General features: G+C 39.9%; 4 protein-coding genes across 7 annotated transcripts; 2 read left to right on the forward strand and 2 right to left on the reverse strand.

The window, feature by feature from the left end:
* The first annotated feature begins 31 nt into the window (after positions 1 to 31).
* Positions 32 to 1,842, forward strand: LOC148328719 (transmembrane protein 238-like). 2 transcript variants are annotated; one of them, XM_088306574.1, is made up of 2 exons: positions 32 to 154; positions 1,054 to 1,824. In XM_088306574.1, exon 2 carries the CDS (start codon positions 1,056 to 1,058, stop codon positions 1,383 to 1,385), a length of 330 nt encoding a protein of 109 aa, XP_088162700.1. In that variant the 5' UTR covers positions 32 to 154; positions 1,054 to 1,055; the 3' UTR covers positions 1,386 to 1,824. The 2 variants fall into 2 exon arrangements, with proteins under 2 accessions (XP_088162700.1, XP_088162701.1); XM_088306575.1 differs by having other exon boundaries at positions 50 to 269; positions 1,054 to 1,842.
* LOC148328720 (C-Jun-amino-terminal kinase-interacting protein 4) lies at positions 1,539 to 17,669 on the reverse strand. Of its 2 annotated transcripts, none has more exons than XM_088306572.1 (28): positions 16,967 to 17,669; positions 10,693 to 10,951; positions 10,434 to 10,628; positions 10,221 to 10,341; positions 9,296 to 9,366; positions 9,159 to 9,223; positions 8,997 to 9,063; positions 8,763 to 8,923; positions 8,445 to 8,692; positions 7,503 to 7,560; positions 7,262 to 7,414; positions 7,136 to 7,178; positions 6,510 to 6,637; positions 6,344 to 6,397; positions 6,067 to 6,192; positions 5,166 to 5,298; positions 4,999 to 5,085; positions 4,884 to 4,931; positions 4,674 to 4,815; positions 4,504 to 4,546; positions 4,099 to 4,179; positions 3,944 to 4,011; positions 3,701 to 3,849; positions 3,451 to 3,622; positions 2,923 to 3,036; positions 2,726 to 2,824; positions 2,371 to 2,457; positions 1,539 to 2,283 (listed from the first exon to the last, which is right to left on the reverse strand). In XM_088306572.1, the coding sequence occupies exons 2-28, from the start codon at positions 10,819 to 10,821 to the stop codon at positions 2,180 to 2,182; spliced, it is 2,946 nt and encodes a 981-aa protein (XP_088162698.1). In that variant the 5' UTR covers positions 10,822 to 10,951; positions 16,967 to 17,669; the 3' UTR covers positions 1,539 to 2,179. The 2 variants fall into 2 exon arrangements, with proteins under 2 accessions (XP_088162698.1, XP_088162697.1); XM_088306571.1 differs by lacking the exon at positions 16,967 to 17,669 and adding an exon at positions 11,894 to 12,053.
* Positions 12,657 to 14,822, reverse strand: LOC148328721 (uncharacterized). Of its 2 annotated transcripts, none has more exons than XM_088307145.1 (2): positions 14,619 to 14,822; positions 12,657 to 13,477 (listed from the first exon to the last, which is right to left on the reverse strand). In XM_088307145.1, exon 2 carries the CDS (start codon positions 13,419 to 13,421, stop codon positions 13,008 to 13,010), a length of 414 nt encoding a protein of 137 aa, XP_088163271.1. In that variant the 5' UTR covers positions 13,422 to 13,477; positions 14,619 to 14,822; the 3' UTR covers positions 12,657 to 13,007. The 2 variants fall into 2 exon arrangements, with proteins under 2 accessions (XP_088163271.1, XP_088163272.1); XM_088307146.1 differs by lacking the exon at positions 14,619 to 14,822 and adding an exon at positions 14,445 to 14,611.
* On the forward strand, positions 16,970 to 21,125 carry LOC148328722 (visinin-like). The gene is made up of 3 exons (XM_088306573.1): positions 16,970 to 17,582; positions 19,328 to 19,439; positions 20,382 to 21,125. The coding sequence occupies exons 1-3, from the start codon at positions 17,202 to 17,204 to the stop codon at positions 20,468 to 20,470; spliced, it is 582 nt and encodes a 193-aa protein (XP_088162699.1). The 5' UTR covers positions 16,970 to 17,201; the 3' UTR covers positions 20,471 to 21,125.
* Positions 21,126 to 21,777: the final 652 nt, after the last annotated feature.

Below are 21,777 nucleotides of genomic sequence, written 5' to 3' on the forward strand. Positions count from 1 at the left end.
GCTGGCGCCATTGAGTCAAGAAGAAAAAAAGGTGAGGACGGGTAGAGCAAGTGACGAGGTGTCAGGTTTCGGTTTTCTCGCCGGTTGTTCCTGCCGGGGAGCGTCAGAAACAATTTGTGAGCACATTCACAAATCAAAACTGGATACCTTTAAAGTAAGATTCACTGGATGCTAATTATGCTTGTTTATTGTTGTTTGTTTGGCCACAAGTGTTGATCTTGGCTACTTTAGAGTTTGTGACGCCTTGCGATCTGGAGCTTCGAGGACAGGTGTGGCACTTTTGACCGTTTTGACACCAAGCCAATGTTTGCTCACATTGTTCCGCCTGTTGTTCAGTTTTACAGTTGAAGTTTTCAAGTTTTAGTCGGATGTATTGTTTTGTGAAAACACTTTTGCACAAAATTGGATTTTAATTATCCCATGAGGGGAAATTGATTTGGCACAGCAACGAGCAACATTAAGGAATCCTTGAAATGGAAATGTTGATACGTTTGCATAATAGAGCAATTGCACATTGAAACGTGAAAGAAATTATAGATAGTAAAATAAGTGTAAACGTGATAATCAGTTACATTTTGTTGTCTTACAATTACGCTATTTTGTAATAAAAATCTACTTTTATACTTAAATATAAAATACGTGTCTCGTTGATTTATGAGCTTTTCATTTCATCGAAATAACTCACGCATTTGTTGGAATATGACAACTTCTTGATGAAAAGCAGATTTTAACTAGACTATTTGGTATTGAATTAAGAGGGCATTGTACTCTAATCTCATATTTTATCCCCACCCTATTTATGGCTTAAAAAAATCCTTCAATAATGTGGTTATTTCCCCTCCAAAAAACCCTCAGAACCAGACTAAGGCCATTATCTTTTATGTTTAAAATGTACAACATTATTTTAATCTTTTATTTTTTGATCAGATGTCTACTGTAATCTATTTTCCCTCTGCAGTGCTTTTTGTTTGCATGTTCGTTCTGTCAATATTGCTGCAATTTAATTTGAGATGAATGATCACTCTATCTATCCATCCATCGATTGATGATTAGCAATGGCCCCCAAGTACGACGGCCTGTCCCACTGCAAGCTGGCCCTGGTGTTTGCGGTGCTGATGGACCTGCTGGGCGTTATATCCCTCCTGCTTGGCGTCTTCGCACCGTTGGAGATCCGCGGAAGAGACTTTGGGGATTTTCTGGTGTACTCTGGCGCCCTGTTGGTGCTGCTGTCCTTGGCGGGTTGGGTCTTGTGGTACAGCGGCAACATTGAGGGCCTGACCTCCCGGAAGGAGCTCGGTGGCGCCATGGGCGGCGCTGTGGACCGCCTTGCCCGATCCCTGAGCAGGAGGATACGGCTCCCCAGGACTCAAAGCAGTCCTACATAGACGTGCACACACTGCTTGATGAAAAGGACAAACATCGATTGTAATGCAGTACGTTGCACTGTGTGTTTCCATATACGGCATAGAGTGTTACCTCCAAATGTCGCCTGATATCCGGTGTTGTCCTCGTTATCGTCAAACAAGCCAAAACTGGAGTTATGAAATAAATCACTTTTTTAATGTATAAGATTGCAACCTTTCTCAATAGTTCCTGCATGTTAGAACCAATTACACAACTGCATTTAAATACTGCATAAAATAATAATGACACCCTCTAAGCTTTGGAGAAGACATTAAAACAGTAAAACAACCCAAACTTACAAAGGAAAAAACAAACAAACATGATCGCAGAAATAAATAGATTTGTGCTTACATTGCAAAGAGGTACACTTTTAAATTGTGGAGGTATTCGCAACAGAGTACACCTCATTAAAAATGTACTTCAAAATTGAAAGAAGAAAACATTTCGAAGAATGCTGCTCTGGTTCCAGTTTGGAGTTAACAAGAAAATATCGACAGTACACACAAGATGAATGAACAATGTTACGATCGCCTTTTCCTGTTCATAAGCAAAATATTTGCAACAGAAAGTAAACTTCGAATGTAACAAATGGGCACGTGTGCATTAAAGTGTATCTCGAAGCATTACTATAATGCTACCAAGTAAAAGGCAGAAGGAGAAGGAACTGAATGGGGACACATTTGCATCAAGCCGGCAGCGGGAAAGGCACACGTGGCTATTTTTGGGGATTAACGTAGTGAAAAGATTTGATCAAGTGTGTGGCATCCAGGACATGTCAGAGGGCAGAGTTGGAACTCTGCCAAATGATCATGTGACTGCGTTCAAATCGCTGCGGTGTCGCTTGGGACAACTCCAACGAGCCTTCGCTCTCGTCGTCTCCTGGAGGCGTGAGGAAAAAAAAAAATCAGTCCAAAAAAAAAAAGTCTGAAATGCCTCAATTGTAATATTTTCTGTCCTTCCACTCACCGATGCGGAAGTTGATGTAGCCCTCCCCTCCGCTGAGGATGAGCTGAGAGATCGCAACGTTGCTGCCGCTGGTCGACATCAAGCAGCCTGAGCCGAGACAAAAATGTGCAGACTTGAATCGGCAGATGTGTTGTGTTAGATTGCAAAGTTGGCTGTTTTTATTTATTTATTTATTTTTTTGGGGGGGGGGTTTGAGATACGAGGTGCACGTTTTGCTCCTATATCAAGACAGAAACAAGCAGCACGTATCAGAAAAAAACTTCTGGCCCTGACCATTAACAATTGCTGAAAAAAAAAAAGGCAAACTCTGCAACATCAATGCACAACAACACGGTGACATTAATAAGATAATGACCTGGTGCGGCAATGATGAAGCGAACAGCTTGTCGGTGTCCATGGTAACACAGCTGGGCCATCGCAACAGAGCAGTATGGGATGGAAACTGCTTCGGATGCTGCGGAAGACAAACTCATTGATTAAAAAAAAACAAAACAAAAATGGCTTCCTTCCAAAGTATGACATGAAAAGTATGAAGTCGTACAGGACGCTTACTTATCGATAAAGGGATGGAGACGATTGCGCCGCCCGTCGTGCCCACCCACAAGCGGCCAGAGATGATAGCCAGAGAGGAGATCTGAATCGTTGAGAGGTTCAGGAAAGCTTGGCCTGCAAGCAAACACACACGCACACGCACACAGGTACAAAGACTTTGTTACAGCAGACAAATGGATTTGCAGGTTTTTATACCTTAAATTGGCCGATTATAAGCTCTTTTAAAAAAAAAATAAAACAAAATAACATTTTTTGCCAATTTCTTTTCCACATTGACATATAAAAAACTTTATTGAAACAAACATAAATCGTCAATCTTTGCCAATATTTCTCTGGTGTTTAATTAAAAAAAAAAATTGACAACATTTTAAGATATTTTATTTCACATATTTTTTAATTAATCGGCCAAATTAATCTGTTATCAGAATTTTTTTATAGCACTAATTCAAAATCCAAACAAACTCGGAAATGATTGCGTTCAACTTCAGAGGTTTCTGTTGTATAATAAAAGACGACGGACGCACTCACCTAATGATTTGGTAACCAAATCAGCAAAATCCACTTCCTGTAGCGGGCGTCCAGTGGACCAATCAAACAGCCTGAGGACAGAGTCAAGTCTACAGGACGTCCAAACCCCACTTCCTCCGGCGCACAGGAAGCGAACCTGCTGCTCACTGCGCTCCGAGACTGGAAAAACGTGCTGGTGACGCAAACAACAAATGCGCAAGGATTCAAAAGTCACCACAGCATGAAGGCGAATCTCTCTCGGCTGAATTACCTCCACTTTCCTCCTGTTAATGTCAACCACGTGGACTCTGTTCCAATATCCAACCCACAAGCGTCCTCCTTTAGCGAGGCAGCAGCGAATAGGCTGCACCGGGTTTGAGCCCAGTGGCATCAATGAATGCGACTGCAGGTTCCAGCCACCTCCAAAAAAAATAAAATAAAATCACACAATGTCACTTGGGTACATTAGGCATGGAGTAAACATATTCTATCTGCTACAAGAGACATCTGTTACCGGAACTACTTGAGAAGAAAGCCAATGTTCCGTCACCTAAGCCGGCGATGACTTGACCCTGGGAATATCTGGGAAAATAAAGTGCAACATGTCGACAGGAACACGTTATGATGTCAAGATAAGAATAATTCAGATGGTTCAAAACTTGCACTCACTTGAGTGAATGAACGCTTTCAGAAAGGGAAACAGAGTGCAGACAGCGCCCCCTGCCTGCAGAGGCCGAATGTATCACTATACTGGAGGAGAAAAAATTGACATTATTTGACGTCTGCAGGTGCACAAGTAATTCCATCCATCCATTTTCATTAGTGTCCTCATTTGGGGGCACGACAAATTGTGTTAATTAAAAATGCTAAAACATATTCAAAAGGATGGATGTCAACATTTAAAGGAAAAAAAATCTAAATCTTAGCCTAGTGTAATTGGTGAAAGCGTAGGAAGTTATTAGCATTAGTTAATATTAAAAAAAAAAAAAAAGCGAAAGAAATAAATTAAACAATACAATAAAAAAAAACAAGCAAATTTCTTGTGACAGAGCTGCTTGTTCAGCAAACGTTTACCTTCCTTCCTGAGTTCCAATCCACACAGTTCCTGGAGAGCCCCCTGACATAACAAAAACAGGAACGTGTGTGAGGGAAATGCAGCCTAGCGGCGCTAATCAGTTTCCAGTTAAACACTGGCGAGGGTGGGAAGCGGCTAAACAAAGTTTGTGAGGGGTGCGGGCACTGACCGACGGGGGGCACGGCACAGATGCAGAGGGCAGGAGCTGTGGGGGGGAGGCTGAATTGATCCAGGACAGTGTTGGATCGGGCGGGGTCAATCACTGTGATGCCACTGTTGGAGGCGGGGCCAGAAACTACCCACACAGAACACTGACCGAGTTCGGAAAAGATGTTACTCAAAGCGGACGGTTTGGAATGAATGACCGGGAGAAACTTACTGTCGCCTCTCCTGAGATCTCCGGTGGGACGGCCACAGCGCAGTTGAGCTGAAGAGAAATCAGCGTTTTTGATTACAAGCTGTTTGGTTACGACATGAGCATGAACACGCCTCACTTTTGCTGTGCAGTCTCTTTGGTCCAGGAGTCGAAGTTGCGTTAGGACGGGCACGTCTTGGGGCTCTGGGACCTCTTCCTGAGATTCCTAAAGCCAAAAAAAAAAGAATTGTTGACATGCACGAAAGAACGTTTAACTTGAAGACACACACAGTGTTGCTCCGTTACCTGAGCGTTAGCCAGAGGCCCGCTCCAGCCGTGCAGCTGACGCTTTCCGAGCGTTCCCCAAATGTGTGAGCGGATTTCTCTGTAGAGTTCCCTTCTCCTGGCGCGAGGTGATAAAACTGCAGCGGCAGATGATCTGGGGAGAACGCGCCCAAATTAGAAGTAGAAAAACATGAGTGAATGTAGGCCATGGGGGAATTTGACGTTGTTTTATGATAATGTATATTTATCATGAAACATAATAATCATGTTCCATAATAAAGTTTTTTTAACTTTAAGTTAAAATTTATTTTCTCTTGTATGACATCGCTCAATAAAATGAGAGTAAAAAAAATACGTATAAAATGGAAGAATTACATTTGCCATGATTTTATTTTGGTTTATTTGATCAAATAAATGGTCGGGATTTATTGTTGATAATAAAAAAAATATTTACGTTGATAAAAATGATTTGTTGATTTATTTATTGCAAATAGGAAACTAAAAAAAATTAATAAAACTACTAAATTGATTAACAGAATAATAGTTATTATAAAAGGAACATTGGAGTACAAAAATGTAAATAAACATTTTATCAAATAATTTATCAATCCATCGATTGTAAATAATGCAACAAAATGTTGGTTATATTCATTATTTTCTTAAAAATATATATATATTTTTATAAATATTTAAATGATTTATTATTTAATATAAAATACGAAACATTCAATCTTTTTAATTTATTTATATAAATAATTGGTTTTGTATTTCAAAATGGACTGATTAGAAATAACACGACAAAAATTGAATTGTTATTTTATTGTAAAATGATTACATATTAATGTGAACATTTTAACTACAATAATCTCCACTCTATGAGGAAGATGTCACAACTTGGAATTTTGGCTGACGCACGACTTACTCGGCCTGACTTTGACCGACTTCCTGTCGCTGCTGCGGCGGCGGCAGAGGAGAGAGAGTGACTGATGGGAAAGTGGCACGAGGTAGGATCAACGGTTGTTTGCTCAGGCCAAAAAATCGATTGAACCTTCAAAAAAAAAAAAAAATAATAAAAACGACATGATAAGTGAAACGCAGATCACATGATACATTTAGATTTGACACGCTTGATCCATTTAGCAATACATAGCGAGACGTCCATTTTGACCCTATCGCCTCCCAAAAAAATAAAAACTTACTTTGCCCAAACACTTGACCTTCTCTCCTCTGACAACCTTTCTTCTTTTGTCGCCCTACACAGGAGGAAAAAGGAAACGCAACTTGAGCTGGTGGGCAAAACGCGGAGTCAAGCGGTGTGAAAATTGCAAAGTCAGACAAAAGCTAAGAGTGCAAAACACTCCGCACCTGAGCGTCTGGCTTTGCCTCATTGCCTCCTGCAGTTCAAACAGACGCTGCTTGTACTGGTTCTTTTCCATGACCACACGAGCCATTTCTGAGCGAGAGAAGTGCCGCATGGATGTGGCTAATGGGGCCTGAATGGAAAGATTGATGCTGTTAAACAAGATATACACACGCTGGCAAGTCACGCCATTGAGCACACCTGCACAATCTAATGTCGTCCACTGTACGGTTAGGAAGAAAAATGCAGCCTTCACAAAAGACGGAGGAAAAACTTTTTTTTTAATACTAAAAGTCACGGCTCTGTATACTTAATTAAGCGTCCAATAAGTAACTAACTCATTTAATCCCAGCCATTTTCACGAGAGGAAAGGCCTCCATCCCAGCGTTTTTCAGTTTTTTGACTGATTTTGCGAGGCCAACAGAATATTGTGTTCTAATGCTATAAAAGCACGGAGCTAAGACGCAAAAAAAAAAAAAAAAAAAAAAGCTAAGACGTATTTAATACGTCTTTGGGAGGCGAGGATTACGTTTTTGAAAAGGTATATGTATGTTTTATGGATTGAATGAGTCAACAGCAATTAAATTACATTCTATGGTTACATTACATTTTAAAACAAATCTGTTCTTACATCAGGATCCAATGACTGAATTTTCTCCAGTTTTTCTCGAAGCCTACGAGAAGAAAAAAAAAAATCATAATATGAGTACAACATGAAATCTGACATGAACCCACCAAATAAACTCCACATTGAAACCTTTTAATTTCCTCATCTCTCTCCTTCATCCGGCTTTCGACTCGCCCCACCGTTTCCTGAAGAGAGGTCACTTCCAGTTTCAGAGCGGAGCGGTCGTCCGTCAGCTCCACCACCCGATTTATCAGAGCCTTGCGGGCCGTGTCGACCATCTCACTGCAAAACAAAAGCAAGCAAAGCGGGAAAATAACTCACTCGTTCCTGTGAACACGATGCTTCGATGAAAACGCAAGGAAGGACTCACTGGTTACGTTTCAATTGCTCGTACTGAGAAAGAATCTCCTCAAACTGGTCAGCACTGCCTGGATGAGGGAGAAGTGAAATGAATGCTTCAACACACGGTGAGGAACAGTTACTGACGTTAATGCACTTGAATGGTGCGAAACTAAAAAACAAGTTTGGGTGCATTAAATGATCTTTTTTTTGGGGGGGGGCTCAACGGCACCAACACAATTCCCGATGTTAGCTAATTTAACCTAGAATTCCGTTGCGAGTTAGAACATTTTGTAACGCGCATGAAACAGTTTTATTTTTCTTAAATCTGATGTGTTGCAATCGAAACAAAGATGAGTGATATTTTAACATTTCTATCATTTTTGAATTTTTTGGAGGACTTAATTAACTGTAAAAAGATATATGGAGCAATTGCTTAAGTTTTCATTTAAGCGAACGACTATGGGTGCACCCTGAATATTTTGTAAAAAAAAAAAAAAAAAAAGAAAAAATCAAGCATTTAAATTTATTTTATTTGACGCCAATGTTTTCCATTTTACTGAAAATTGATATCGGCTCCAAATACCAGTTAGCGGCCTCAATGACTACTAATAATTGATTATTGGCCGGGAAAAAAAACATATTGGCCTATCTCTAGCAACAAGCGCATTGATACACAAGCAACCGATGGCTACAACTCACGCCAAGTCGCTTAACATGAATTAAACAGCCAACCAGCTCTCCACTCTCATTCGCTGGTGCCCACGTCACTCACCGGACCAGGCCCCGCCTTTTAAAGCCACACACATTCAAAATGAAAGAAACTAAAGTAGAACGCGAGAAGGACCTACACCTCACATGCACCTATTGTACTTAATAATGAAAAAACTAATTTAATCTCAATCTGTAGGAGAAAAAAAAAAGAAAACCACCGAGGCCTGTAAAGTTTCAGAGTGTGAGTTTCCGTCATTACCTCTGATGCTGGCCCCTTGGTCAACGCTCTCCACAAAATCCTGACTTAACTCGGACAGCTCCGAAAAAACAGAGTCTGTGTTGCGTAGTTCCCACTCCATGCTTTCCTCGTCCAGTTCTTCCTCCTCCTCCTCCATGGATTTCTCTTCCTTCTTCTCGCCTTCCGTTTCTTCTTCTTCCACCTTGCCTTCCTTGAGCTCATCCTCCAAGCTGGTCTCAGAAGCTTCCGTGTCGGGTCTCACGGGGGTGCTGATGGATTGAAGCTGACATGATTTGTACATACAAAGCAAATCGCATCACAAGCGTTCGCGTTAACTACCTCGCGTCACCCAAGCAGCCGTGAAACTGTCTCAGCTCCGGAGTGGAGCTTATGATGTCATTGACAAACTGATCCGAGGCAGACTTGATAATAGCGATCATCTTGTCTTCTTTGGCTTCCGCGTCTTCCACACACAAAGTCCCAGAGTTGGAGCGCGGGTTCTGTTTAGAACCAAGCACGAAACATCCATTCAGTGGACGGACAAAAATTAAATGACATTTCGAGTCAATTTACCTGACAGTTTGAGTCTGCTAAGATTTGATTGGTTGACAATTCAGCGTTTTTGGGCCGTGTGTGATTCCTGAATGTGTCAAAAAATAAATAAAAAAATACATTAGCTTGTACACGCTTTGTTCATTTCCACTTGCGATACATGCGTCAATTTGTAAACATAACCTCAGTGGTGAATCTCTTTCGGAGTCCTTCTTCTTTTCCAGCAGTTCCCGATAGGAGTGAGCCAACTAAACGAAAGACGTGAACTGTACAGATGATGGCCTCATACTGCTTTGACGGCAATTTGAACGATATCTGACCTTGTTGTGTGTAAGCCGGAGCGTGCTCAGCTCTCTCCCCAGGGCCGACTTCTGCTCCTCCAAGGCCAGCACTGCAAGGCAACAACATCAAATATGGCTTCAGGGGTCAACATCACTCGCTTGCTGATGGACTAAAAGCAAATGATTTTGAGACAACACAAAAGAACAGTCCGATTTCATGAAGGATGACAGAAATCTGAAAATATTTACAGTTGAGAAGCTGAAATTACGAGCATTTGGATGATTTTAAATTAAAAAGGCTACCTAATGAATTTCTTGATTAACAAAAAAAATAATCAATTAATTTGTAAATTGATTAGTTTGGGATTGATTGTTGCAGCTCCACTTCTGTAAAAAAAAATTGTGAACAAAAACCCTTTAGAATAGCTGATTACTATGAATATCCAAAATAGTAGTGTTTCAAATCATTCCGATGCGAAAACTTGACTCACCAAGATTAAAGTAAAAAAAAAAAAAAGTCATAAAAAAATTACCACATTTCCTGGAATATAAGACACACCTGTATATAAGACATAGCAACTTTTTTTTTAGAAAAAGAAAAACGATATATAAGCCGCAACAGACTATAAGCCGCAATTTTCTATGTTGAAAAAAAATGAGTTGTTTACTGCATTTACAGAACGATTTTGTACGGTGAACGCACAGAAAGGTACAAAAACAGATTGTTAAAACTGTGACTTTTAACACGGCAACAACTTTGCAAAATAAAACAGAACAGACCCTAGAGAAAAATTTATTTAGCGTATTTTCTGAACTAGCGCCCACCCTGGTGAAAGAAAATCCACAGAAATGGTGATGGTTCAAAATCGCGGCTTATAGTCCGGAAAATACGGTATGTAGAAAGCCAGATTGCAAGAATGAATTAAAATCCCGAGTCAAGGTACAGATGCATAAAAATAATAACATTGGTCTGCTTGCTCCCTGGCTTTCTTCTCGAGGCGTCTCTCTCTGCTTTCCCGCTCCTTTTCCCTCGCTCTCATGGCTCTCCTTTCCTGCTCTATTTGGTCATCCAGCTCCAAATACCTCTGGGGGGGGGGAAACAACGACCAAAAAATTTAAATCAAAGCTCCGCAATCCGACTCATGTAAGCTAACGAACGTCCGCATATCCGGCGCACCTCGTGACTTTCTTTCCTCTGCACCTTCTCGGCTTGGTATCGCTCCAGCAGCCCCTCTCGCTCGGCCCTCTCCCTCTCCGCCTCGTCCTCTCGTTCTCTCAGCTGCGCTTTGCAGCTGGCCAACGCTTCCAGTACCCACACAAATATGGGGACCAGGGACTCCACCACACCCTCGCCATGGGTCTCGATGACCGTCTGCGTGATGGAGCCCAGCGACAGTTGGAATGCAAACGAAACGAGGGAAGGGGGAAGGCGTTACCTGGAGTTCAGAATACAGCTTCCCGGCCTCCTCACTGACAATGTTGGGATCCAGCTCCACTTCCCCGGCGCCGCACAGCACTCTCTCACTGTACTCCATCGGCTTTTTAATGCCACGCCCGCTCAACATCAATTGTGAGTGATTTTACAACCCCGCGTAAATCTTTCCGGCTTCGGAACAATTGTGCAAACTCCAGCACCAGCCATCTTCTGCGACGTCAGGTTCCGCTTGTGCTCGAAAAGGGCGGCATCCTCGGGGGCTGCAACGAAAGAAATGCGATTGGTGAAATGAGAACGAACATTTCGGAAAGTTGAAATATTGATTATTGCACACGCTTGAACATGGCCCACCCGCCTTTTTCTTTTAAATAATTGGTGGTGAAACCTCAGTTACGGTTCATAACGCATGACAAACTTGGTGTTCCACAGCAAACAAAAAACAAAGGACATTGCTCAGCCTGAATGGCATTTTAATTTTGATGGCTTCAAAAAATTGAAGAAATAAATTGCTGACGTCTAGAAATGGGTGTATATTTTTTTGTTACTGACAAACCTTTGCTCCACACTTTAGCCAACATATGAGCAACATAGTGAAAATGAGCGCAGTGAATGTTTACCTCGCAAGTCAACTAAGAGTTTACGCCGGGGAGAAAAGGGCTATGTTGATAAAATCGAAAATAAGGTGGCGATTGTTTTGCTATTTTTAGAGGATGACGTGGACTTGAGTTGAGATGCGCATGTGAATAGTGATCATTTTGATCGGTCGTAGTTTTCTGACATTAACCGACTTTCATTTCACATTAAACATTTTGGACTGTACCTAAAAAAAATAATCTCGCATCACTCCACGCGTGTCGAGAGAAATTGCGTAGATTTGAATGAATTTGCAGGTAATTGACAGTGTCTTATCTGAGCCTAGTCAGCATTTAGGCATGACAAAACTCGTGTTCTGTTAAATATTACAATCAACTTAGTGGCGTTAAACAGACGAGAAACTAAATTCTAGTGTTGGAATGACTGGACTGTTATTTAGAAACGCCACCATTTTATTAGATTGTACATTGCGGGCTAGCTACCAAAAGCTAAAGGAGCCACTATAGAAAAGAAAAGAAAAAAAACAGTGTGTAAATAAATAATGTGACTGACAGGAGACACCTGAGAAGGCAAAGGGGAACCGTCGCGCTGTTGCTCGACAAACTCACCTTAAACGTTTCACTTCTGGCTGTTTTGTTTCACTTCTTCCACCAAAAAAGACAACAGTCAACTTTCGCTCGGTTTTTCGTTGTTGACGGGGGGGAGAAGTGTCAATTACACCGTACACAGTCAGTTTCGAGAAAGGGGGCGTGGTTTGGCAGTGACGCGTGTCTCGTTTGAGCGTCTAGCCAATCAAGTTTAAGTATTCTTGTTTGTAACCAATAGGAGGAGACACAAGGCGGGCTTTGGACGGCTGGTGCTTTTAGAGGGAGAAAAAAAAAGTTCCTGAAACTTGAAAGGTGACACGTGACCATGTGGTGTGTCATGTGACGGGTCGAATTCAAGCGCTGATACCTGACTGTGGAAATTGTTCACATACCTGAAGAAGTAAGCGCACTTTCGCCAACCTGACGCCGAGGCTCAACAGAACTGAACTCTGTTTGACCTTTTTAGCTGATGCAGATGTCACATTTCTTCGAAAAAAAAAATAGAATAAAAAAAAATACACTGGTCAACAGAAACTTTCATCTGAGATGGCTTTTATGTGTTCTTCAACGTACTTTGATTTTTTTTACGCTCATTCTAAAACATTTTTATTCTTTTTACCAAGAATATCAGGTTTTTGAGATTTTTTTTGTTTTTAAGTATGACGTGTGCAATATGGATTTACCATGCGTTGTCATTTTTAGCTTTGACATTGTTAAGATATAAGTGTTCTCAGAGTACTCATTGCGGTTGCATTTATACAAAAAACACAATCAGAATAAAATACAATTAAAAAAATTTAATTGATTATTATCATTGATACATGTAGAAAATAAGGACAACGAATGTAATTTTTTTCTCTCTGGAGGAGATTATAGATAACCATGCAGAACAAAAACAAATACTTAAGTAGTACATTGGAAAAAAAACAATTTATTAATTATAAAATGTGCCACACAAATTATGCATTTTCTGGAAAAATATACATCAAAGGTCACATGGTGTTCAAACTGTAATAGCCCTAATCATCATAGCGATAGAGTGAATAAAAGTTTTATGATTACACAGGCAAAATACAAAAAACACACAACACGTTTCATTTTAACAAATAAAGTGCAAATCTCTTCCAATTGTCAATTACACCGTGACCCGTTTAACTGCATTCTCCTCCACGAGCACTTCCTTGCCATCCTTCCTCATACTACGCCTCCTCTCCCTCCTCCTCTTGGTCAGGACGTAGAAGGCCACCACGCTCCCGACCATGACAAAACTGAGGGCCAAGATCACCAGTCCCAGCGCCAGTAAGTGAGACGTTCCCCCGCTGAAGTGGTTCAACTGGTCCCAGGTACCCACTCCCACGCAGCTGAAGCCGATGAGCGTGCCCCAAAATCCAAAGGCCAGCATGCACGAGCCGCAGGACAGCTCCACGCCGCCGGTTACCACGGCGATGCCCGCCACGGAGACCACGCCTCCTGGCAATGTCACGGCCTCGGATTTAGGGTCATAGGTCACAGCTGAAGCTGACAGCGTGGATGCATCCAAGGTTTCCATGGCGTTGCTTTTTACTCCACCACCACAATGGTGATGCTTCACTTTCTTTGTTATTCCTGTTTTAAAAAAATAATAAATTGTCTAGATCAATTCTAAATAAAAAAAAAATAGGATTTAATATGTGGGTTTCACAAAAAAAAAAAATAATAATAATTGGAAAATGGACTAATTAACGCCATAGAAGCATAACCTCTGAGAGGTACTGTAATAAATATCGATTGAAATGTTTTTTGGTACACGCCCAGGAATTGTTTGGATAGACTCAGTATATTTACACACAGTTATTTAAACGCATAACAATAGTGAAATGAATCAAAACAAAAAAACACAAAAAAAGGAATATATAAACTATGAGTAAAATTAATCGATTTTAAAGTTTAAAAAAAATTTGAAAAAAAAAATAGTAAAATAAGCAAAATGAAAATGATTCATTTTGTCATGGTCTGTGAGATTACAGGACCCTGAAATCAATTTAAAAAAAAATACTTTACACTATACGTAAATTCAATGAAAAAACATTTCAAATGGAAAAAAGAGTGAAGTATCCTCATTGATGTGTTCGCCCTAAAATAAAAAAAAATAAAAATCATGTTTAAAATTTCGATTAAAATAGTTCATGACTGAGTTGATAATGAAATGGAAACAAAGTTTATCGGACACTTTGGGATTATTAAGCATGCATTTTTCACATTACTGCTGTTCCAAAAATAGTAATAAAACATTCGGGCTAAAAACTGGAGCTCAATAGCTCAGTGGCCGTTGTATTTTTGAAAAAAATAAATAAATCAATTCCAATGGCGTTGAATAATTTTGAATGCGTGCATAAAAATAAATGCACGGGGAGATGAGAAAAAAACCCGCATAGACTTAATTGATCTGAAAATACAAACATAAACATTATACTAAATTCATGAGCAATCTTGCTAATGTGATATTGAAACATAAAGACAGAAGCGCAATTTTTTATCTTTAAAAATGTAATCTCAGCAGCAGCGTAGTTTAAACAGCCCATGAATATATTACCTTTGTGATGTCTTGCAATGCCCTTGCTAAAGGAATTCTATTCATCAGCCAACTATAAAACAGTGCTCTCATTTTCATTCCACTTTCAGTTCTTCTGCCGCCTGCTGTCATTATTCTTAAAAAAAAAAAAAAAGAAAAAAGAAAAAAAAACAAGAGTAGCATAGGCTTACTTACCGTCGTGAGCAAAACGTCCCAAGGGAATAAAAATCCCCGGACGGGACTGAAAGTGACTGTGGCTCTCCCCCAGGACAGCGTGAGCAAAAATGGGCGAAGGCGACCTCGATGCGGTCACCTTATCAAATGCGTCACAAGTGGAGGCCTCACAAGATGGTGGCCCTTCTCGTGGAGATTGTTGTCAGCGTGATGTTTTTTTGTTTGTTCCCGTCTTTCCTCGCGTCCACGAGGAAATGGTCGTCTGTCATTAAGCGTCATTATGAGCCATTAAGAGATATTTATCTTGGAGCAACTCCCTTCCTCTGCGCGGGGGCTCTGTCACTCGCAAGGCTGGAGCCGTGTCCCGCCAAGGCATTGTTTCGGCTCCTTTAACTATTTGGCTATTTCTTACGTCATTTTTCTGTAAACATGCTTTCTTGGTTAGTGTTGAACCGCAAAATGTACAGACCGGTTTGTATATTGCAATCAGTCTAACGAGGGTGAAATTGAGGAAACCATCAATGCTATGCCGAAAGAACGAAACAGCAGACAACGGTGAATCACCTAATCTGCAGCTCCTCACAATCAATATATGTTAAATAACATGACCAAATATATTTTAAAAAATTATTTTAATAGAATATATCAAGATCACGACAAATGCAAATAATTAAACTTATTAGTGGCGAAAGAACTGTCACTGGTCTTGCACTGGTCAACCCATTAGAGGACAAAAAAATGCTGACGTGATTGGGATGAATTTGAAATTTGGTTCATAGTTCAAATTATATCCACCCGAACTTGCCGACTCATTCTGAAGGCCTTGGGCAGATTAGATTGAACAAAAATGCTGAATACTGATTGAACAAAAAAATACATATATAATCCAACATCCAGATAGAAGGCTAGAAAGACTTCACCCCCCCCCCCCCAAAAAAAAGTAGCAAAATTAAGAGAATGGTTTTGCTGAAATTCACACTGTGACCGACTAAGTTGTGGTTAATAGAATTTATCAACAGAAAATTCAACAAAGATATGGTTAAGAAGTTAAATCATCTACATACTAATCCCTCACAAACCTTTTTGTGTTCTAACATTTTCAAATGTTAAGAGTATAACCAAATATGGAGTAATGTCAACTGGTGGCTAATGCAAACAAACTGGCAGCTAATGCTAACAACCGTGGTTAAAACAAACTGACAAAGGTAAATATGTGAAATGACAAAACATGTGGTTAACAAGTATACTCACCTAAACAAAACTCATCTGTATTAACAACATTAAAATGAAGAGTGGGAAAATAAACCTTAGCGTTGACTACTGGCTAGCGCTGTCAACTGTCTTTCATACAAATTGACAAAGATAAATGTGTTGTGAAATGACAAGACGTGGTTAAAACGTGAAATAATGTGTACTAATCCCCCCCAGAAATGTGTGTGTACTATAACATGTATTCAAATAAACAGAAAACAATGCTAATATACATGCTAATGTCAGCTAGCTGCTAGTGCTAATGGAACAAAACAAGTGGTCTTGACGATTATTAAAAAAATGGTTCCCTGAAAAAAGGTTCACATCATAATACCTTCATGATTACTTATTAATTATTTTTTTTTGTAGTACTAAACCATCCTTAGTTACCCGTCAACGATGCCAAAAATGAAACTATTAACACCATCTCAATGAGCGGCAAATACATGAAACCGTTAGCCCTTTACTGTAACTTCATCCAGTCTGGATCTCAGGAGTCATGTCAGGGAGTTTTTTTGTTTTGTCCCCCCCCCCCCCTCTTACTGAGGGTCTAATTCTAATGGCCATGACAGTCCAGGATGATGGCGATGATGCTAATTGGCTAAGTGCTGGATCGGGTGGGACAGGGCAGGCCAGGGCTAATCCAATAGATGGACTCACAGAGCATATTTATGACGTCAAGTCAATCCCACAAGCAAAACGCTTGTCGTTTAGCGTCATTAAAATGTCAAACCAAGACCTTGACCCGCTCGTTTAACACACACATCGGAACCCTTTCTTTCGTCAATTACGTCCATTGCGACCAGGAGGGGGGGGGCAAAAAGTTTGGTCTGGGACTTCAAATGTGACGGTGGCAGTAAAATCAATGAAACATTTTGATCTATTTGTGGCTCATGTTAAAAATTGCACGTATAATCTTTTGAATTCAACACGTGGTCTCGTAACGGTCGAGAATTACAGCGACACAATATAATAATTTTTGAATAATTTAGTAGGTGCGTTTAGCAGCACCATCAAAGAAGTTCATTTCAGTCAAAAGCTCAGCCACCTTAAATCCCGCATTAACAGAATTATCCTGGTCCCACAATAGGAGATAGTTTCCCCCCTGCCCTACTTACCTTCAACTTATCTCTTACGCCGCTGAGACGCTCGACGTACACACCGACGGCTAAGTTCTCCTCTCTCCTTCTTGTGTTTCGGACATTTTCAGGTGGAATTTTCGATCTGGACTCTACTTTAATCCGCCGCAGGGATCACTGTGGTGGATCTTTACGCGACAGCCTGCGGTCAGGAACAGGCTCAAACGTCGTCGCTTTTTTTTTTTTTTTTTGAAGACACTCGCCAAATCCAAACATGGGGAATAGCACGAGTAGCGCCTTGTCCAAGGAAATCCTAGAAGACCTGAAACTGAGCACCAAGTTTACAGAGCACGAGATCAGCCAGTGGTACGAGAATTTCCAGAAGCAATGCCCGACGGGGCGCATCACGCCCGAGGAGTTCGAGCAGATCTACGCTCGCTTCTTCCCGGACAGCGACGCCAAGAGCTACGCCCGCCACGTGTTCCGCTCCTTCGATACCAATGACGACGGCACGCTGGACTTCAAGGAGTACATCATCGCCCTGCACATGACCTCCAGCGGGAAGACAACCAGGAAGCTGGAGTGGGCCTTCTCCCTCTTCGACGTGGATAAGAACGGATACATCAACAAGACAGAAGTGACGGAAATCTGCCAGGTAAGATGGACGCCTTCTGGAAGGCAACAAAGACTAATCTCTTCTCTTTAGCAACGTAACGATTCAGAAAAGCAAAGTATTTGCAATATTTTCTAATGCTACATAAAGAACATACTGGGAAGGTATATCTTTTACTCAATGACTAAGTTAGCATTTTTTGTTTCGTGGCACCTGCTGTCGGTTCATTCCTCATTAGCCAATCAGAAATGATCTTGCGGCTAAACTGTGTCCTGCTTCTCAGTATTAAAAAAAAAAAAAAAACTCGCTAGGATCATTTTGTTGTTTTTTTTGGGGGGTCACTGGAACGGATTGATGGCGTTTCCATTCATTTCAATGGAGAAAGTTGATTTGATATGCAAATTTTTTGACACACAAGCGTGTAACCGAACCAAATGAATTTAGAAATCGAGGCATGTAATACCCTCCAGAAACGGATGAATAAATAGTATAAGCAGACTGGTTTTTCTACTTCAAATTGTATGTAGGTGTTGCTCTGACCAACCAACCAAAGGACTGAAAAATGTTACAGTTCCAAACTGTCATATTAAAAAAAAAAAAAGGTTTTGTTTACAAGTGACAATAATTTTTATTTAATTTTTGCACTTAACTACATTTCATATATATATATATCATTTTTTAAAATTTATTTATTTATTTTTTTTAAATTTATTTATTGTATTTTATTTACTTTAAGTGCAACTCTTCGACAGAGTGTGAGTGTTAGTACAACACTGTCATCCATTTTGTCCAACTTCCAAGTCCCTTGTTTCTTCCATTTCCAAGGTGGTGATCCCTGTGTGCATCTTTTAAGCGCTAATTGCCAGCCCACTTGAGCCCCAGACTCCCCCTAATCTCTAATCTTTAGCTCTCGGGCTGCACGTAGAATGTCAGTCCTTCTTTTCTAATCTGCATGTTGCCAGCCAATCACAGGGCACACAAAGTTGTCCTTTTTTTTTTTTATTTTTTTTTTTTTACATCCAATGCAATAGGGCAGGTACCTGAGCACCCCTCCATGCATGCACGTGCCTAATTCCAACCCATACTTGTATTCAAATGTTTAGAGTACAAAGAAACCAGCAAAGAACGTCCCCCTTGGTCCTATCGTCTGTAAAATGCGTCTCACTGGCTGTTAACATTCTACAAAAGGGGTCAAAAGTCGCGGCGATACAATGTGACGCGTGCAGAAGACGCGCTTACCAGGGGGCCAAGATGGAGACGAGAGCGCTGCTGGAAGTAAGCGGGGATCTCGCTGTTTGGCGGTCGGCCTGAGTCTTGGCTCTAATCCATGTTAATCTAGGTGTCTTAAATGTGGCTTCCTCCTCTCTAAGTGGGACACACACACACACGCACGCACACACACGCACGCACGCACGCACACCCGCACCCGCGCGTTTAAGAAGAGTCGTGGGCAGTCATCTGGAGTCGTCAACGGTGTGTGATAATGTCTTTTCAACAGAATCAAGGGGAATTTAAAAAATGTCTGGAGTTGCACATGTAGTTTGTGTGCAGCAGTGGCGGGCGGCCCGTTTGGTACCTGGGCCCAATTTAAGATCTTAATAATGTACCGTCGCATTTACAGAACCCATCAGCACACAAGTGTACATCAGCTGTTCTGAATTTAGTCTTGAAAACTGCAGTCCGATTCGGACTTCTAAGAATTTGGACCTTCTGCTGTATTTGAGGTTTAATAAAAATCATGTCACAAAGATGTGAGGCTGATTTTCTGTGATGATACCTGCTCTTAGGCCATCTTCAAGCTGATCCCAAAGGAGGACCAGAGCAAGCTACCGGAAGACGAGAACACGCCCGAGAAGCGAGCCAACAAGCTGTGGTCCTACTTTGAGAAGAAGGACAACGGTAAGCACCGGTGGAAAATTACCAAGTAGAAATACTTCTTTTAGCATTCTGTGCTTATTAAGTAGGGGGTGTGAGGACTTTTGTCACCTCGGATATATTTACTTTTAGTTAAGTAAAAAAAGGTGAATCAGTCTTTTGCTTCCGTCTGTTATTTTTTTTTTTTAATTTTTAAAACAATTCTTTGCACAATTTCTCCTTAAGTGGAAACAATACTTTTGCTATATTATCACTTCTGCCTTTACCATATTTATTTATTTATTTTTAGAGTACAATTCGCCCCCATGGTTACATGTTTTTTTTTTTTTTTTTTTTTTTACCGAAAAACAAGAATTGAATCAGTACTTCTGATATTTGCTTTCAAAATATTTTTTGTCTTTCCACACAAGTATCTGGATTACTTTTTCTACTTTTACATTTTTCCCCCCTTTTTTGGAGTAACAATACTGATTATTGGGTCGATACCAGCCTTATTTTAAGGTATTCAGGGAGGGTGCCGAATACCAGCCACTGATACTTAAGGACAAAAAAAAATGTTTCATGTGCGTCAGAAAAAAAGATCTTTGGCCACATTTCATAGCTTAGTGAAAGAGTTCTTTTGCTCTGACTGTAGAACAAAAAAAACCAAAAAAAAAACCACGCTGAGCCACACTTAATTTCAGAAGGGGGTGAACATCTGCGTGCTACCTTTCCTCAACAGCTGTTCACACACATGCACGGAGATTAGATTTGACAATCAGCTGTTTGGCACAACAATAAAATAAAAAAAAAATGGAATAAATCCACCTGTGGGCAAGCACATGATGGCCGGCATGAGAGCTTTGTTGGAACCTCAGCTGACTTCTTTGTTTTGCATGCACGTAAGATCAGCGGCGATTTCTCACACAAGTCATTTTTACTTGCGCTCAACTGTTTTTTGGTGTCTCTTCACTTTGCGCCTCACAGAGCGGCTGGCCGAAGGCGAGTTCATCAAAGGTGTGATCGAGAATGAAAATGCAATGCGACTCATCCACTACGAACCGCTGAAGCAGTGAAATGTCAAGTTTCAAATCTGCTCATTTTGCTTACTTGCTTTTGAACATGCCCCCCCCCCAAAAAACACATGTAAATACTTTGGGTTACTTATTTGACAGGAAGTGATATTAAAAATGTCTTTTTGTTTTACTAATGTTTGTCAAATTACTGTATAATCGTAAATGAAAATTATAATATACCCTGGAGGTGTAAAATGGGTATCTTCGATATGGAAATGATGCGAGAAAAGACTGTAGGATGTTCTTAGAGATGTTTATAGACACTGTATACGTTTTTTTTTTTTAACATTTTGATAATTATTTATGTCCCAGCTTTTATGCAGTAACTCAATAATCTTAGTCATATTAAGCATTATAGAACGTTAAAACTAAATTTAAATAAGGAATTTGCATATATATGGATGTGGAATTCCAGATTTGTCAAAAAAAAAAAGATGAAAATAAACATACCAAAAAAAACATATTTCTTAAATGCATATTTTTCAAAGCAATATCATAAAAAACACACATTTAACAAATGACTATTAAATATAATTGGCCAGAGTATGAATAATTTGGGGGCTTCACTGACGAAAAACAAACAAACAAAAAAAACCAATATTTTTGTCACCTTGTTCCACAAAATACAAATTGACTGGCCAGTGTGTTAATTAAAAAAAAAAAAAAAATATATATATATATATATATATATATATATATATATATATATATATATATATATATATATATATAATTTTGTGAAACATGTTGGCAAAAAATATTACATAATGTCACAGTTTTAAATGTTTTTCTCGATTGCGAAAATACAGTAGTAAATAAATAATACGGTAAGTAATAATTGAATAGCATTTAAAAAAAAATCTCCATACAGCCAAAATTAAGATTACATGAACATTTCTGTTAACTGTATATATGAGGTGTAAATACAAGATGAATAGAGACTGAAAAAAATACCGGCACACAAATGTTAGATAAACGAGTGGCCCTAACTTGAGCTGCAACGATCAGTTAACTCCAATAATTTAATTAAAAAAAATATATATATATCGCGAGTCTACTTAAGACATAGAAAGTTCAATTTCACACTTCACTCATTCACTGACACCCACGTCACTCACCAAGCCAAACAGGCCTTGCTTTTTAAACGTCTAAACACTCAAAGTCGCGGATACTACAGGAGAACGGTGATGACTCCAATTCAATTCTGTATCTTTTTTTTTCGATTAAAGGATAGTAGCGACGATGGTTTGTAACGCAGGTTGGGGTTCTTTACACAACTTGGAATTTACCTAGTCTATTATCGAAAT

Source organism: Idiotropiscis lumnitzeri, chromosome 10, assembly GCF_059441095.1.
Source record: "Idiotropiscis lumnitzeri isolate Australia: NSW breed Sydney's pygmy pipehorse chromosome 10, RoL_Ilum_1.0, whole genome shotgun sequence".
Classification (NCBI taxonomy): Eukaryota; Metazoa; Chordata; class Actinopteri; order Syngnathiformes; family Syngnathidae; genus Idiotropiscis; species Idiotropiscis lumnitzeri.